Source organism: Peromyscus maniculatus, chromosome 15, assembly GCF_049852395.1.
Source record: "Peromyscus maniculatus bairdii isolate BWxNUB_F1_BW_parent chromosome 15, HU_Pman_BW_mat_3.1, whole genome shotgun sequence".
In the NCBI taxonomy this organism is placed as follows: Eukaryota; Metazoa; Chordata; class Mammalia; order Rodentia; family Cricetidae; genus Peromyscus; species Peromyscus maniculatus.
This window is the reverse complement of record NC_134866.1, coordinates 46,077,752-46,097,470: the sequence shown is the minus strand read 5'-3', so window position 1 is coordinate 46,097,470 and position 19,719 is coordinate 46,077,752. Positions and strand designations below refer to the sequence as shown.

General features: G+C 39.5%; 1 protein-coding gene across 14 annotated transcripts in view; it reads left to right on the top strand.

The window, feature by feature from the left end:
* Window positions 1–19,719, top strand: part of Pde4d (phosphodiesterase 4D) — a 1,451,136-nt gene that overhangs the window by 1,069,941 nt on the left and 361,476 nt on the right. The window contains exon 1 of one of the 14 annotated variants that reach the window (XM_006981656.4): window positions 8,636–9,500. The exons of the other annotated variants lie outside the window; for them this stretch is intronic. Within the exon in view, the coding sequence (XP_006981718.1) occupies window positions 9,376–9,500 (125 nt within the window). The 5' untranslated portion in view covers window positions 8,636–9,375. Of the gene's footprint in view, window positions 1–8,635; window positions 9,501–19,719 lie in introns of those variants that run through there. 14 annotated transcript variants of the gene reach the window in all.

Sequence of the window (19,719 nt, the reverse complement as noted above, 5' to 3'; positions counted from 1 at the left end):
ATTAAAACACAAATCTTCCTGAGAGACGATAGAAGTCAGTAGACATCATTATTCTTTGTAAAAAGTCTCTGGAACAGGTCATTAAATCACCCTGTCTTCTCATCTCCAGGCAAATAGTGCCATTTATCTAAACGTTCTTCCCGGTCACATTGAGTACTCCTTTGAATTTTCTCTGAATGTCAGTCACTCTTGCCCTGGATTGTGCTCCCGTTTACCAAAGGAGCCTATAGCTGAATGAACTCAAAGACCTAGATGTTGTAATTTGTCCTTTGTTTTATATTAAGCTGAACTGTAGACACTTGCTGGTGGCCAATTATGTACATGTATTTGGGGAGACACTTGGGGGTTGAGTCTAGAGCCTAGGGAATGCTAGGCAAACATTCTACCACTAAGATATATCCCCTTACCAAGCTACATTTCAGGATGTGATGGCATATGCCATCCATATATGATCTAGTACTTAGAAGGTGGAGGGAGACATGGAGCCCAAACATCATGGCTGTTGTTGGTTACAAAGCAAGCAAGTTTAAAGCTAGCTTGGCATACATGAGACCCTGTTTAAATATATATATATATAATTTAAAGACACACACACATATATGTGTGTGTATACATATATATTCTATTTAACATATAATATATAATATAATAATATAAAATATATATTCTATTTAGTAAGAAAAATATAAAAACCCTGAGTGATGAAATAATTAGAGTTTCAAATATAAAGAATTTCAAGTATTAGACTATGTGGCCCAGAACAGAGAACACAATCTCTGTTTAGACAACGCAGGGCTCTAAGGTCTAGGATTAAGGAAAAAGTAAAGTAAATTTTCAGTAGTGAGCTCTGTACGAAGATGTGCCTGATGCTCCATGCAGCAGTTGGTTGCCGTGCCAGGCATGGATGCTGTCTTCTCTTCTGGAGCCTTGGCACCTTGGCAGAAGGCAGCAAATCTCCAACAGGGAGAATCCATCGTGTGAAAAATCCTTAGTATAGCATTTGACAATTCCAAGCAAACACTCAGTAGACATTTTAGCTATAAAAATTCTTGAGGTGACTGCCCATGAATTTGTAAGTTGCCTTTGGTCTGGTGAGGATCAGGAAAGATGTTTAAATTTTCAAAACCTATTTGAAAGTTTAGAACTGGCTTTTGTCACTAAATAATTAAGGTGGATAATAACATCTTATGCTAATCAGTACTGATTTAGTCTTAATTTCCATTTTCTATTATTGCCCTTACATTCTCTCCTACCTTAGATTTGGGATTCATTCATCTAATTTAACAGGAAATCTGTGGGTTTGCTAAATCTCAATTGCTTACATTAAATCATCTAGTAACTAACACAGAGATAGTTCATCCCCAAAGGAATGGAGCATGACCCACCCACCCCACATGAAAAAATGATAAAATGATGATGTCTGAGTTTAGAGACTTGTAAAGTCTAAGTAATGGGTAATTTCTAAGTCATTGACTTCTTCCCCTTTGTGTAAGAGATTTGCTCTCTCACCATTTCACCTGCTGCATGTTGAAGGCATCTGTTCTACTTCCTTTGTCATATAAGAAAAAATTGCTCCAAGCACTGCACATTCTCATACTTCCTTTCATGCCTCTCTATCCTCTTTATTCCTTTTTGGATCAGTCATCATGGAAAACCCGAAATCCTTGGGTTCAGGGCAGTGAGGCAGTCTCCGTTCTTGTCCCTGTCACTGAAATCCTGGGACCATTCCTTGCTGCTTTCTTTCTATAAGGTATCATGCCCCATGGGCTTTACCTAGTGATAGTCCCGTCTCACTGCCTCTGCTGAGTCAGTTCTGTTATGTTTGCTTCGGAGTTCCTAATCTCCAAAGAAGGAACTTGACAAATGTTTGTGGAATCAGTAAATAAAGCTTAAGTATCATGGGAACAAACGTTGGAAGGGCACTATTTCTCCCCTATGGCTATCTAAGCCTTCTATGGCAGTGCAGGGTTGTGAACTAAATTCACTTGGCCCATGAAACCCACAACCTCACTCATGACCTCTTTTTCCACCACAAATAACTCAGGAATTGTGTTGAATGAATTTTTGATAAGAATGACATGCCATGGCTATATGGATTTCATTGCAAGGAGATGCTTTTTGTGTGATCTAAACTCAAGAGGGGATCCGTGTCAGTATTTGTCCGAATAATCTCTGTGAAGATCCCTCTTTCTTCTCTAGATTTGGTCCATCTATTAGTTTACCATGAGTTTTTCTGTTATCTGTCGTGTTTCCTGGAGTCATCAGGATTTGAAGAAGAAATGATGAGTAACACTCCGTGTTTGCTTTTGTACTGCTTTCATCCACATGGCTAAGGCAACTGTGTAAATGTCCCCTTCCCAAGTCAGATGACATCTAAGTAATTTATAAGCCACATAATGCTTCTGAGAGTGAGAGGGAACACTTATTTAATAACTTCCAATACGTCAGCTGTGTACTATTCAGGCAAACTGGAGAACAATGTCCTCTATTTTAAAAAGTTGAGAATAAACTATATGCACATGTTATAGAATATTAGTTAGAGATGTGTCACATTTGTTTATACTATGGAATATTTAGTGTTGCAAAGGTGTGTTGCATTCTTTTATGTTGCATTTGTTTAACTCTGTGAAGCTGTGTTACTGTGCCTGTCTAAAACATCTGATTGGTCTAATAAAGAGCTGAACAGCCAATAGCAAGGCAGGGCTGGCAGGCAGAGAGAATAAATAGGATGAGAAATCTAGGGAAAGATCAAGGAGTGATAGAGGAAAAAGAAGGACACCGGGGGTCATCCACCCAGCCACACAGTCAGACATGGATTAAGAAGTAAAGATATACAGAAATAGAAAAAGGTAAAAGCCCAGAGGCAAAAGGTAAATAGCCTAATTTAAGAAAAACTGGCTAGAAAAAAAGGCAAGCTAAGGCCAGATATTCATAAGAAAGAATAAGTTTCCATGCGTATGATTTATTTGGGAGCTGGGTGGCATGCCCCCAAGGAATAACAAGTACAATAAAATAACAGGTATGTGTCTTTTGTTTTCTTTAAACAAACATCTACTGGACACCAGCATTGTGCAGAGAAACATATTAAACACTGTAGAACCACGTGTATAGCAATCATTAGGCATCATGGAGAATTCAAAGACAAATATGCTATTAGCCTGCCTACCAGGTGTTTCATAGTCTACTCCAGGAAAAAAAAATAAAGACCATTAAAATTACAGTGTAAGGAAAAGATGATGGAATAGGTTCAGTACACGCCTAAGAATATTATCCTTCAAATAGGTTCTTGTGCTGTAGCACATTTCTTCTTCCCTCATAGTATCAGTTGGAATTAGTTCTCTCCTGAAGCATTCAACTGGACATGAAAGAAATTATTTATAAACATGTATATATTTTTCTTTAATAGACATCACATCATCTACTACTATGTATACAAAATGCATGTTCAGATAATGTAGCAGAATGAATTAAGAGATTTTTTAAGGGACAGGGGCAAAAAGAGCTTTTAAAAAGCCATCTGGCAAACAAATATAGAGTTGTGCTTGCCAAAGACACCCTCTCTTCTCAAACAGCTTGTCGACAAAGAATGAACTTACAAGATGATTATTTTTCATCATGTGCGTCTATAATGATACAAGACATTTGATTATTTGGAAACAAGTTTAAAAGCATTTTAATTCTTTCCACTGGCTCCTACTGTTGGAAATTCATTAACAAATGAACATTGGCAACATTTTGCCTCTTGGCGAATGTTGTGCTTTTTATGTATGAAAGTGTGGGAAGGAGTGTAGGATATCTGTCAAAGGAATCGTGTTCTCAGATCCTGTTGTGTATATTAAACCCACTTGTTTCCACTTCTATACACTCTGAAGCAAAATGTCTCTCCATTGAACATTTAGATAGCTGGTAGCAGACAAGAAGATCTGAATCATGTGGGCCTGCTTGAAACATTTATGGGAAAGCACTATTTTCTTCAGCAAATTGTGCTGCTACTTTAGTTCAGCCAAAACTTCAGATTCATCCATCATAGTGTGTCAAGACTAGACTATTGGCACACAATTCCACCTCTCTATTCTTTTTAACTGGAAAATTAAATCACATCACCAGAATTCCCAAGAACTTACTAACATCTAGGATGTTAACATTCCTTACCAGAAGTGGTCCAGTTACTTCCATCTGTGATGATTCTAATTTGGATAAAAGTTTTCAACTTTCATGGGGAAAATATCAAGGGTAATTACCCAACATCATCATTTTGATAGATGCATGATGATGTTCACACTGACACAGTTTTTGTTGTTTTTTGTTTTGTTTTGTTTGTTTTCCCCCAGTGGGAAATAAAGCAACCTAGATCTTTTTTACTAGTGAAAACAACTTCCATGGCTGTTAACTCTTTATCTGTACTTTTGGTATTTCTGATTGTGACCATTGTGTACAGGACTTTGTGAGGTTTTAAAAACTCTATTTACAGAATAGATTACCAGAAAATTTTAGTGCCTGACCATAGATGGATGACCATTCATAGAAAATTTGCTAACTAATTAATAAAATTTTAGTTCTTAATGCACTTCCAAACACAGCAGGATTCAATGTTTATTGAAATGGTTGACTACCTAGTTGGCTAATTTTTATTTATTGAGCTGAAACTGTGAACAGCAAGGCAAGTATTTATCATCTACCACTAAAGTCCATACACCCTCAGCTCCCTGAGAAAAGATGTTTGATTTTGCATTTCAATGGACCCTTTGGAGAAGAGAATCCTATTTGCTCACAAATGCTTAATATATACTACCCATATGTCTCAGTAGGTAACATTTTTAGCTCTGTAGAGTAGTTGAGAAGCAAGTTAAGGGAAGAGTTGAGCAGGTTTTTGGAACACAAGCATTCTACAGCTTCAGTTGCCTTATTTAATGTGCTAGGCAAGAAACCATAACACTGACAAAGCAAGTGCAATGTATACACAAGGCAAAATGTATGGTCTGATCTGATGTCTGCACCAAATTAACTGTTATCTCTTACTCTATCGCCTAACATTCATTGTGGCTTAAAATGTGTATCTAAATCCTTTGTGAAAAACAAGCATGGCAATATTGCCCAAACTCACATGACTATGATAATTACATGGGCTGTTTCATTCCAGATAAACTCTAGAATCTAAGAAACACCTGGTCAATGTTAGCCATCTTCCATTACTGTTGTTGGTATTAATGATGTTCGTGTCTATAGCACTCGAGGCCCCATTATCAATGGTTAGATAGTTACGTGAATGGTGATAGTCCTGGAAAACACAAGGGTGGGTTGGGGCATGGAGAGAGAGGAAATGTAGAGGGAAAAGAATAGATAGGAATCAAAATATAAATGCTGAATGAGGCATTCATGGGCTTCCAAGTGGAATTTTCTCAGCAGTAGTTCATGTTAAAAGGCAGAAAGGTATGGACTCTGAATAAAGATATATTTGTTTGGGTTTTGGTTTTGGATTTTTGTTTGTTATTTTTCAACATACAAGGGGTATTAGAAACCTCTCTTTAGATGCATTGACCAGAAAATGTAGGTTGCAGAATGAGCAACAGCCCAGAAAGTTGAAGGGAAATTTGATCTCCAGCTCCCCTTGGTAGAAGGGAATCTGGGCAGCCTACTCTACTCAAGTTACAAACCCTAACAAATTACTGAGTTGATGTTTGTGCCCTGGTATGGGCATGGACAAGTGATGTCCTGCTGTCCTAAAGAAGTTCCCCCAGATTCTCCAATTGCCAAATTCAAGCCAGACTAAAAGCCAAATGAATCTTCTTTTGTAAATACTCCTGTATTCAGAATGTGGTAAATCCTGAGGCCTGAAATTGCTACTTGTTGGCTCCTGTGTTAGTTGCTATGCTGGACATTTCCAGCATCAGAGCTAATATGCTGCAGAAAATTGATGTTTCATGTACTGCTGTGTTACATCTGCCCTTGTCTGAATGTTCTCAAGAGTTCAGGCTAGTGATGTGATGAATAGGATTTATGCTGGGCTCCATGCTTGTCACCAGTGAATCAGAGTGTGCAAAGCCACGTAAAATAGATGGGTCAGCTTTGTTATTCTTAGTAAGAGTTTAGCTCTGTTTTTTGCTGCAAACCTGTACAGACTAAGGTTCTCACCTCTCAATGAGACTCAGTCCTCTGGGATGTTTTCATTTTCTCAAAGGTTAAGTGTCCAGCTACTCGGTCTAGTCCTACAGCCAGGAAGTTGTCGAAAACAGGAACATTCTGTTTTCCCTACCAGGCTACTTCCTTCATACAGGCCAGAATTCTCAACGACTCTGGACTCTTGGCAGGTTGAATCTTCACAGTAATCCCTTCTCATCCCCATTTAAGTACAGTTAATCCCCGGGAGTTCCTGCCAGGATTTTGGTAAACCATTGCACAGGTACAGGCAAAACTGTCCCTGCTAAGAATTTTACCCCCATGAGGACTCATAATTCCCTTTGGGAGAAATTTTCATGTAAAACGTACTTTCTGCTACTGTACAAAATCCCTGAATTATCTTGCTCTCTTGAGCTGTTGTTTCTAATATTCTGGAATGGAGGAGGAAGTCCAAAGGCCCCCTTAGACCCAAGAGCTGTGCGTTAAACTGTCATGGATGTCAAGGTTGGCAGTCATTAGGTCCCACCCCCATATGATAAAATTGGGGATACTGCCCCAGTTATACAATATTGTTCTTCTATAATCCGTTTCTTTGTAACCTGGTAGCCTAAGAAGGCTACCCTTACCTTTATAGGCCCTAATAAGAGCTTCACTGTAACAAGGAACTCTGGGCAATCACTCTGTATTATTGAGATTAATTGCCTCATGTTTCATGTTATGTGCATTTTATCACCTTCATGTATATGTCAGCATTTTATATGTGAGATTTCATATGTCCTGTGTGCCCGTGTGTATAGAGGCCAGAAGTCAGCCTCATCCATCATTTCTTGTGAGACATCTATTTTGTTTTCCGAGACTTCATTTCTTATTGGTAAGCATTAAGAAAGAATGCAATTAATGTGAATAAAAAAAGACAAGTTTGTTTATATATTTCTGTGTAATGTGATATGTTAAAATGAGTATGGCCTATTTCTAGTCCCTACAATGTGGAAGTTGAGATAGGTGAATTACCAGAGTCTATAATTAGTGGCCATCCTGGGCACAAAGAGAGGTACAGCATGTTTTAAATAATCCTATATCATCATATAAAATAAAATGATTGGATAAAAATATTCATTTTCAAATGGAAAAAGATCATCTACATTTGTAAACTTTCTGAACTTAAATTGTACCTATTTTCTCAACTAGTATCTGAATTTAGCCACTACCGTAAAAGCAATGCAACTTTCTTTTGATGTATTTGATCACACTGGTTCCAAGACTCTGTTGTTTTTCTTGAGACACAGTCTCACTACATAGCCTTGGTTGACCTGGACCTAGCTGACTTGGAACACATAGACATCTGCCTGCCTCTGCCTCCTGGGTGCTGAAATTAAAAGTGTGCACCACTCATATCCATGACTGTTTTTTGTTTTGGTTTTGGTTTTTGTTTTTTTTTTGTTTTGGTTTTGTTTTTGTTTTTTTGAGACAGGGTTTCTCTGTGTAGCTTTGCACCTTTCCTGGAACTCACTCTGTAGCCCAGGCTGGCCTTTAACTCACAGAGATCTGCCTGCCTCTGCCTCCTGAGTGCTGGGATTAAAGGCGTGTGCCACCACCGCCCGGCTACATCCATGACTCTTAAATGAATTTTTGATGTATAGTAGCAGACAAGACAGTTAAGATGGTTCAGTGGATTAAAGTGCTTGTTGTGAATGAATGACAACCTGAGTTCAAGCCCCAGGTCTTACTGAGAAAATAGAGAACTGACTCCCAATAGTTGGATGTTTTCTGACTTCCATATACATGCCATGGCACATATACCCCTCTACAAACACACACACACACACACATACACACACCATACATACACACATATTTATCATACATATACCCACATCATACATATAACACACACACTGTACATACACATCATATACACACACATGCACACACACATACTTCATACATACATGCACATATGCATACACACATGCATATACACATATATACACACCATACATACAGATATACCATACCTACATACACATATTATACATGTATACACACACTATACATTCACACACATGCACAAATGTCATACATAAACATACATCATAAATATACACATACTAGACATACACACACAAACACACACATTATATATATATGCATACACTAATAATTGAACTTTTACAGAATTTTAGATTTGTTTATATATATTCAGATCCTAAGAATTGGTATTCTTGGAACTGTCTTCTATGTCACTGAAGCTAACATCAAACTCATAGTCCTCTACCTCAGCTTCTGAAGGATGGTCTTTCAAGTGTTCACCACCACCCTTAGCATGACATCATTTTTCAACTGACAAAATTGTCGAGTACTCTACATACCCATTGTCTAGAGTCACACACATAAGGGAAGGGAAAATGGATGAAGGGTCTTGAAAACTGGGGGCTTATAAGGCTGTAACTTCATCCTGAGACCAAAGAATTGGACAGAATTATTTGCAATCCTTTGTAATTTCTCCAACTTGCCTTTCATTGTTTTAAATTAGTAAAGGCATTGCTTCTAGTTTTCCCAATAGTTCTTCACCCTCAAAGCAGGGAAAATGTGCATTTCTGAATGTTGCTAATAATGGGAGAAATCGGTAATCAGTTAGTGTTGTCACACATGTACCTTGGTTTGTAATTTTTCTGCCCCCAAGAGGCTGAGTTCACTGCCAATGTGAATAGTAATTTATGAAGGAGAACCCACACGGTGTTATCCTGAGAATTGGAAAGCAACCATCATCACTTCCAGGTGCCCATCCCATTTTCTAAGTCCTAATAGTCGGTTAGGAAGATAGGGCAATAATGGATTCTGCTCTGCCTATCACATGCATGCTTGCTATATAGGCAAACAACGGGCTGTTCAACTACTATTACATTAGGTTGTCATCCTCTTAGCCCTTAGATGAAAACAGATTAAAACCTGCTGCCTCCTCTGGGTGGAAACAGGCTTTTGTGGAGCTACAGAATTTCTCCTTCGTCTGCTCAGCCAATAACTGGCTGGAGCACAACTCTGATTAGAAACAAGCAACAAGCGTCCGTATCTATGAACAGCAAACAAGGTAGAGCATGTAGCCTCCGAGGGACATGCGTTTACTCATGAAGAAAAGCAGCACCCAGCGACCAGAGCAGCATATGGCTGCCATCCATTATCTGACACGCTCTTTCCAGCCTTCCCAGGAATGCTGAGCTGGCCACTAAGATTTGCTTTTACTTCCTGATTTTGGATACAATGAGTCTGCCAACCAGCTGTGAGCACCTCAGCCTGGGGAAGGTGGCTAGATTCCGGAGCGCTTATGTTCATGGATCGCCTTATGCAATCAACAAGCCAATTGATATTAAGCCACAGAGGAGACGGTAACTGCTTTCCTTTCTCAGTTTGTCAGTAAACGTGTGTTTGCTCCCTTTTGGTAACTGCTGTGGAGATCTGCTGAACTGGGAGGGTCGGGGAGCAGGCTTAGTTGTTCAATTCAGCATACTGGGGGAGTTGGGAAAAAATTAACCCGAGAGAAAAGCTGACAAATATTCTTAGTTTAGTTTAGTTTGGCAAAACCTAATCCAGGTTCAAGGTCTGTGGATTTTCAGAATCCGGGAAGTTGTTAATGTCAGTGTTACCACCACAATCATCCGAGATGATAATTGGAAATGGGATTTAGCAAAATAACAGACTTGTTTATTAGCAACACTTATTTCCAGATACTCAAGAAGCCAGACTTTCTCCTTAATGGCTACATCCAGTAACAAATGTGTGATACTTCCATGGGAAGCATACCTCGCCATGTGGTCACTCCAGAAGAGACCAGTGGGTTTTGTTTTCTATCGAGAAGTTGTAATTTCCAGATCTGTTCTGGAGCATTCTGCTAACTCATGTTCCCCACCCCTCCCCAGCCTGCTCCCGCCCAGCCACACAGGCAAACTTGCGCTCTGCGATTGCAAAATTGAGCTCAGCAGTTTCAGAGCAAGGGGCTGTCTGCTAAAGGGCCCCTTTCTCTTCGCACAGTTTCAGTGCAGCGGCGGAATAGAGGTGCATGTGACTAACATGTCTGGAACTCATCCCTCAGTGCTATTTTAAATAAAATTGTCATTTTATTCGGCATTTAACAATGAGCTGGAAGGATTGATAAAGATGTTGCATTTCCCTGTGAACAGCAGTACTCCCAATTTTATGAATTCCCAGGATTAAAAAGAAAAAATGAACTTTGGTGGAAGGCATTAGATATTACCTCAATTGTCATTGTCTTACCTTTCCCTTGTTGTTTTTCTGATATTATACACACATAGACATAAATGCATATATGTGTGACTCGCCAAACATGCACTTGGCCGGATTTGACCTTAATATAAATATTATAAACATGGAGGAAGATTTAGGTTGTAACTTGTCCTTGATGGAAATGAACTTTTCTACTTCAGGAAAGATTACTATGTTCCCCAGAATATCAAGTCTTTCCCACTCAGCTCTGTCACTCTGTAAATTCATGGTGAGTTAGCACCTAAGATCTCTTATCTAAACTTCATTGCACTAACTGTATCCCAAGCCCCCAGCATGGCATGGTCGCTGTCAGTTGCCTCACACCTCTCCTATTGGGTGAAAACTCAAACCAGCTGCCAAAGTCAAGTGTAAATGTATTCGACTGCCCCACCCCATCTTCTTTTTTTTTTTTTTTCTTAAAAGTAATCATCTTTTCATTATGTGAGCTTATATTTCAGGTAAGTGTGTGTGTGTGTGTGTGTGTGTGTGTGTGTGTGTGTGTGTGTGTGTACACTCAGGAAAGTTCAGACTAGTCTCAACTAATTTTACTTTTTAATTTAAAAATCTAACACATATTTGTTCAGCAACAAAGATACAGTTTAGAATTATAATACTCAATTAAAAAAAAACAGCAACAACAAAAACCTTGATGAATTGTCTCTGAATCCACACATATCAGGAATTTGAAAACATTAGGAAACCCTATTTGTTTGGCTGGTTTTCATTGTGTGTTATAGTTTTAAAATTAAACGCCACAATGTATTCTGCCAGAATGTAGTTTTAAAAGCACCTAATAATAATCAATAATCAATGACATAGACCTTGGAATTTGAATGAAAAAAATACCAGTTCCATCTTTTAGAATCAATTAAATGCTTTCTTCTTTAGCAGATAACTAACGAAATCTTTCTCTTTCACAACTCTGTCCCATGGGACTGTGATATAAGTCTTTATAGAGAGCAGTAGCTGGGCAGGATGCCTGAGTGAATGAAAGAACATCCAGATCCCAATTCTTTTTATTCTATAGCTAATTTTTCCCAAGTTATAAGGTTTTAAGTCTCTGATTTAAAAAGAACATCATGGAGAATTATATTAAAAATCTCAAAAATAAAAGAAATATTTTAAAAGATTTTAGAAAAACTAATATGCCTGCAAAGGTGGTGCTCCATGACCCTGGGTTCACCAAAATCTACCTAAAATATTTGGTCACCTTTCAGGACGCTTGCCTGAACTCAGCTACGATTAGTAAACAGAATCTATGCATTTATGTTTAAGGCTTGTGTTTTTGGCAAATAGGAAATTGCTTTTCTGACTTAAAAATGTGGGGAGGAAGGAAAGGAGAATGTGGAAGGAAGCAGGGTTTAAAGAAAGAAAGAAAGAAAGAAAAGTCTCCCAAGGAAAAAGTGCTCCCAGCATAGTGGCACATGCTTGTAACCCAGCACTTGGGATGTGGAAGTAAGAGGATCAGGAGTTCAAGGCCAACCTTAGCTACATGGTGAATTTGAAGACAATTTAGGCTACATTTGACCCTGTATCAAAAAAAGTAAAAGCAGGCAGGGCTGTGGTGGTGCATGCCTCTAACCATAGCACTCAGGAGGCAGAGGCAGGTGGATTTCTATGAGTTTGAGGCCAGTCTGGTCTACAGAGCAAGTTCCAGGACAGCCAGGGATACACAAAGAAATCCTGCCTCAATAAAACCAGATAGATAGATAGATAGATAGATAGATAGATAGATAGATAGATAGATAGATAGATAGACAGATGGTAAAAATGCCAGATGTGAGAGTTTACTCATATAATTCCAGCACTTGGGAGGCTGAGACAGGAGGATTGCAAGAAGATTGAGGTCAGCCTGGGCTTCATAATGAGTTGGAGGTCGTCCATGACTAAATAATAAGACCCCATCTCACAAACCAACACAATGGCCAGAAGCACAGCAAGAAAAAGGAGAGAGGCAAAGAGAGGAAGGGAGAGAGGGGGAGAGAAGGAAACGGAGGAGGAGAGAAATAAAAAGCAGCCATATGTTGTTTCACTCTACCCAATGAAGCATCATATTGAGTTGATAAAAAGAAATCTGGCTTTTTAGTGAAACCCATGGTGGGAATGAAGTAGGGAATCTAATAGACTGGTGGCTGTGGGGCACCCATGGGACTGGACTAGGCCCTCTGGATAGGGAAGACGGTTGTTTGGCTTGAATTGTTTGGGGGGCACCCAGGCGGGGGGGGGGGGGGATCAGGATCCGTCCCTGGTGCATGGGCAGGCTTTTAGGAATCTGGTACCTGTGGTGTGATGTCTTCCACAGCCTTGGTGCAGTGGGAAGGGGCTTGGACCTGTCTAGGCTCAGTGTGCTGGGCTCTGCTGACTCCCCATGGGAGACCTTGATTTGAGGGAATGTGGGGATGTAGGGTGGCTTGGGAGGAAGGGCTGGGGGATGGGAGGAGGTGGGATTTGAGGGTGGCATGTAGAGTAAGTAGAAAATTTCTTATGAAATTTCAGCTCAAATCCTCCAAGTTTCAGCTTTATGAAAAAAAATTTCAAAATACAGTTCCATTTAAATCCAGGTATATCCTTTTAAATAGGGCTTAGTGAAGGAAGAGTGTGTTAGAACACAGAATAATCATGTCCACCTTAACAATCAGCTACATGAGAGGTACAGCCATGCGGTCACTCAATAGTTACCCATTTTTATCTCAAGTGGAAATGAAGACATTAGCAAAACAGCAAAAACACTAAGTCTTAATTAAGCTCAGTGTTGAAGAGAATGACAGCTCTGCCATCTGGAATTACCCCGATTCGCTGTATTTGTCATTTCTGAAATATTTAAGCTTTTTTATTATAATCTCCACAAACTCCAGAGCACTGTGTGTAACTGACAAAAATAGAACTTTTTTAAAATTTATGAAAGTTTGTTATTTCAGTCTTAATACATAGAGGTAAGAAGATCAGTTATCTTGGATCTTCTTCCCCTGGAGTTTTTATATTTGTGAGATTTTCCCCATCCACACTGGCATGTCAATTGGTTTTGTCCATTGTTCAACTCTTGAGTAGGTAGCGATGTTGTTGAGATTTCATGGGTACCGCTTTTGTGGGTCACAATCTCACAGCAGCTCTCCTGATCCTCTGGCTCTTACATCTTTTTCTTGCCTCTTCCATGATGCTCCCTGAGCCTCAGGTGTACAGGTTGTATTGTAAATGTGTCAGCTGGGGCTGAGTATCCCAAGGTCAGTTGTTTTCTGCATTTTTACCAGGTGTGGATATTTATAATAGACTCTGTCAACTGCAAAAAGAAACATCTTTGATAAGAGATAAGAGCTATACTTATTTGACTAAGGATAAGTATTTACAATACAGTTAGACATTATACTAATTTAGGAAAGTGTCATTAGTAGGTTCCCCTCTAATCCACAGGTAGTTAGGTAGGTTCATAGTATCAGGACTGAATCCCTGTCTATTGAGCAAGACTTGAGTCCAATTAGACAGCTGTTGACTATCCCCAGGAAGTAAATGCCACTATTGCACCTTTGGTGGTGTCTTGCTGTGCTGCTGGCCATTTTGTTGGTTTGTAGGCATCACAGTTGGGTAGGACTATTGATTGTTCTTCTCTCTTGGCAGCTTACATAGCACCTTGCCATGCTAAGAGTCTCAGAAAGGAGACTTCCTGGTCTGTTTCAGCTCAATTCCTCCAAGTTTCAGCTCCAAAGTATGCAGTCTATGTGGTATCTTCAGCAACAGGGACTTACCTTCAAATTCTAGGAAATAGCCAAGAGCAGTTTCATTACCCTATAATGTTTTGAGGGTCTCTTGGACTCCCCCAACCAACAACTCAAAAGGAAGTTTCTTGTGCCTGGTACTGGGGTTTTAGTTAGATAGTCTATGTCTCTCGAGGGGAGCATTATCACTCCAACTGATGTAATTTCACTTAGAAATGTATATACTCCCCACATTATGCACCAAAAGAAAACATGTACACATTGTAAACAACAAATCTTCACCAATCAGAAATTTAATTTAGACTCTATAACTGCTCTGACAACAGATCAGCCTTTGATTACCATTTCCTTCTGTGTAGTACTTTTGTGAGTGGGGGGCGTTAAATTAATTATGCATCTGCCTCATTCTTCTTAAGTGGGATCACTTTATTCCCCTCCAACCCAAGGACATTTGGAAAGTCTGGGAACATATTTGATTTCCATGACTTAGGGTGTGATTGCTTGGTTAATGATAGCGAGTATAAAAGGACAGGACTCTCTTGTGATAACCGGACAAGCTTCCTACAATAAATAAATACTGAGCTGTCAATAAGATGAACTGGGTGTGCCTCAGAGTTCTCTGAAGACCTACATCAAGACACTTCATATATTTTATGAATTCGTAAAAGCAGCCCTTCTCATCTTTTGTGTGATTATAGTGGAGTCATTGATATCTTATTCTGGATAAAAAATGGGAAATGACTCTGGTTTTTCAATAGTCTAAAATATTCAGTAATCTGAGCTGTCTTGTCTTCGGGTTCATCTAAGTTAGCAGCTTTATTGCATTTGCAGGGCCTGCTGTTCCTTCAGTAGAGGTTCTACTAAGATCTCATTAAAGAAAGCTGGATAAATGATCTAATACACACTGTGGCTCTAGGCTAGGAGCCAGACAGTGAGCCACCTTTCAAAGAGAAGTGAAAAATTCTAGGCAGAATTGTGCAGGAGATAATGGAGATTCAACTGTGTAGCTTGGCTGAAGTCTTGACACCTGTTCCCATGTCTGGATGTATGGTCCTCATGACTATCACCGTGTGAGCCATGTGGGTTTTCATCATGACCAGTTTACTCTAACAGCAAAAAGGAAGGAACTTTCAAGAGACAAGAGCAGAGTCTTTCTTTGATGTATGGCCCTTCCTTCCTCTTTAAGTAAAACTTCTGAAAACCATCGGAGTTCTTTCCAGTCCTTCCTGTATCGGGAGGTAAGTTATTGGTGGAAACCATTTCAGTTAAAAGATGCATCTCTAGTTTCCCGTTCTGTCCTTAGTGTTCAAGCTGAGTATCCAACTGCCTAGTATCAAATGGTCCCTAGCAGTTTCAGACTCCATCTATTTGTAACTAAAATCTCCCAGGGACATTAACTGTTTCCTATGTCCTCAGTCATCCATGCCACAGACTCTGGAGGCCTCCAAGGTGCTTCCTACCCTCAGCTTCACCACTCACCACCACCCAGCCTCTCTTGCCATTGCCTCTCCTATTGCTGCCATCCATGCTGTGTCACGATGCTCCGATGTTTGTACTAATAGCGTGCTCAAAACAACCAGGATGTAGTCTCCTAGAATTCTTTTGTAAATTGCCTTGGTCATTGATACACACCCTGCACTCTAAGTGTAAGGAACTACTTGCTGTTCCCATTTATTTTCGGCCTAGAGCTTCCCTCTCCTTGTCTTTTTTTTTTTAGTTCATGCTATAAACCATTTCCATTAAAACTTTTCCTACGTCCCAATTTTGAAATTGAGGTACTACTTTTAGTTAACTTTTTTTTCTTATATGGCTATTCTATCATTATCATAATGAATCTCAATTGTGTGTGCATTTTCTGTCTTTTCAATTTAAGATTAGTATGATGGAAACTGTTGTTTTAGAGAGATGAATTTGGCAAGAGTACACAACCTAAGTTGGAATGGAACAGATCCCTAGAAGCAAGCAATGTGAAATCCTAATGAGTACTTCATTAAAAAAAGAATGCAAAGCCAGATATTTGATAGAAATTTTCAGGCTTGCTAAAAAAATAAAAACAAAAACAAAAACAGGGACCCAACACACACACACACACACACACACACACATACACACACACACACACACACACACACTACTTAACACAGTTACTCTAGGGATGTCCTGAGGATGAGTAATAACATGGTACACTGTAACTCTATAAATGAAGCCATGATACAAATGTTCAGCTAAAGGATATGATGTGTTGATAAAGGATGGAGGACAAGAAAAACAAAATGGAATGGGCAGACAGAGGGTATTGCTCTCCTAAAATAATGGAATGATTCAAGCATTTCATTTTGGAGAGGCATTAGGTGATAATCTGATTTATTAGTGTCTTCATCAGAACTATAATTTAAAGCATAGTCTTTGTGTATTGCACAATTATTTCAATGTTTTAAAGTACATAGTAGGTAATATTTTTCAACTGAACTTACAAGAGAGGTCAAATTTCTAATCTATTCCTAACAACTGGGATTAATAACAAGTCATAAATGGCAACCTTTGTACCGCTTCCACTCAGCATTCACCCATCACCCAGCTGCATAAAGTCTGCATGGCTGAGAGCAGAGCAATGGGCCAGAAGAGATTGCCTAGAATGCCTGTTGCCAGAGGTATTGAAAAGAAAGTCTACATAAAAGTGACCTCCCCCATGCCGGGCGGTGGTGGCACACGCCTTTAATCCCAGCACTCGGGAGGCAGAGCCAGGCGGATCTCTGTGAGTTCGAGGCCAGCCTGGGCTACCAAGTGAGTTCCAGGAAAGGCGCAAAGCTACACAGAGAAACTCTGTCTCAGAAAAAAAAAAAAAAAAGACCTCCCCATGTTAAACCAATTAGATGCTAATTTACTTAACCTCCTTTGAAACTTTAGGTTTTTCATAGCTTTGCTTCTATATCAAACAAAATTATTACATGAAGTTGAACTATAAAGGGAAGAGTCTGCTGTCAGCCTTCCTTTGCCCACTGGGATAAATGAAACAGTGAATAATGAAGTATATGGAGCTACTATAGTGCCTTGCTGTCCTGCAGAGTGTTCGTGTAGAAGGTCTGGAGGTAAAGGTAAACAGAAACATGCCAATTCCATCCCAGCTCCCTTTCTATATGTCTATGTATATTTTTAGGAAGCTTCTACGATAGTAAGTTTCCACATGACTTTGTCAAAAGTCTTTACTCTCAGTTATCCCACTTCATACTCCTCCCTCTACCTCCCCTTCCTTCCCACACACCATTTAATACCTCACATCCCATTATTCCCCTTTCCCTCTTTGTACCACTTGGGTTTCACCTCTATTATCTTGAAATGCTTCCATGACCCCTTACTAAGTTTCCTGACTTCCTTGAGTATTCCAAATGAAACACAAATATGACATATCTAAAGACTCCAAGTTAGTATCCACGTATGACAGAAAATTCATGACATTTGTCTATCTGGGCTTGGGTTACCTTATCCAGGATGATTATTGATAGTTCCATTCATGTAATTATGAATTTCATTCCATTTTTCTTTACAAAGGAATAATGGTCTACAGTGTATATACACCATGTTTTCATTATCCATTCAACAGTGACAAGAGCACCAATGAACATAGATGAGCAAACATCTCTGTGGTAAGATTTAGAATCTTAGAGAATATGCCCAGGAGTAATATAGTTAAGATCATATGTTACATCTATTTCTGACTTTTTGGGGAGCCTTTATGCTGGTTTTCATAGTGGATACACTAGTCTGCACTCCTACCAGCAATGTACAGGATTCCTCTTTCTATGTCCATGACATAATTTGTTTTTATTTTTTCTAGTCTTACCCATGATTACTGGGTTGAAATGAAATCTCAGAGCAATTTTAATTTGCATTTACCTGATGGGGTTTAAATAGAGTTACTCTATAATGGGAGGACAGAGCCTCTTGCATACACAATAGACAATTAAAAAAATCCAAGTACCAACAATGGGTTATCTCCTTTCAGTTATTGGTCAGTAGGATCTCCCAGAACCCCCAAACATTACAAGCTATTACTATTGCTCTTGGTTACTCTCTAGAACTTAATGGTAAGACCCTGTTCCTGAAAACACCACATACATGAGTCATAAGACTGAAAAAACAACCTGGTACATACCTTGAAGCCTTCACCCAGTTTGCTAGCTTTCCTAGTGATGGAAAGTGCTGTTCACACTACTGGGGAAAAAATAAACAACAATCTCAGTCTACTGTGAACCCTGCCAGCTACAAAATCCACTGCCCTAGCAAGATATGCCCATTGGGGTGATAGTGACACAAATGTTATAGAAGTAATTAATCACTTTCTGAGTGAATGTACAGCCCACTCTATAAGAAATAACTTGGAACTGGTGCTATAAACTGAGCCATAGACTCATGATTGGCTAGGTTGTATGCCTCAGAGAAGAACCTAATACTATCATCTTGCTAAATGAGCATAGTAATCAACTACCCTCTGAATTCCTGTCATTATACCTGTAGATTGCTGTGTCTCTCAACCCTCATTAGGGAACTCTTTTATTTTAGTAGATGAGGATTAATACAGAAACCCACAATTAGTCAATAGGAAAAGAATAAAATAACTAACTTTGTGCTCGGCTCTAAATGGGATATCTGTATCATATACTTTCCTCACAGGCTTTAGAATGCCATGGAAGAGGGGGTAGAAAGACTGAAAGAGCTGGAGGTAGCAGATGTCTACCGTTAAACAGAGTTTTTCAGGCAGGGTAGGGCCATTGCACACAAGAACTCACAGTAGCTGTGACTCTATTTACAACACCTGGACCAGATCAAGCTTGTTATAACCCCAGCATGGATAAGGGATTGGGGGGAGGGGCTAATGCAGTCCCACCCCTAGCTGAGGAGCTATTGCTAATTGATGGCTGTGGGGGGATGAAGGAACAGTTTTCTTCAAGGGTATAGCCATTGAGAAGGAACTAATGCTACAGTAGATGGCCCTACACCCATGCATACACAAGTAGCACTAGGTGGACTCAGTAGGTTTGGTTTTTGTTTTGTTTTTAAGATGGGTGGGAAAAGTATTGTTGATGGAATAAAAGGTAAATAAGAGTGGAGGGAATAGGGGTAGATTTGATCAAATTATATGCATGTATGGAATCCTCAAAAAATGCTAAGTCAATAATGAACAGTGGGCAATCATTCTGCTGGTAGTCTCTGAAACTGGAGGTATAGAGTTGCACTTGATATTGCCTTTTGTGTGACCCTAAGAGAAAGGTTGATCTGTCAAAGGAGATGGTTTTGCCAATGGTGACAAAGAGAAGGACCCCAAAGAGAAAGAATTTGTAGAGGAGGGTACTATAGGACAGATAAGACCACCTATAATTCCACCTATAATTCAGAGAAGATGGAATGTGTTCTCAATATGAAAAGACAGTCAGGGCTTCCTTTACAGGGCTCTCAAGGGCAGTGATAGTACTCATCCCCAGGCCTCATGGTCCCTGGGGAGACATTCCCCAAATACTCAGACTAGGCGAGGTGCCTATTTATATCCTCTTTGGGGGCTGTTGGGCAGTTCTCACTATTGTATTAACATATGCCTGTATTTTGCGGCTCTTAATCT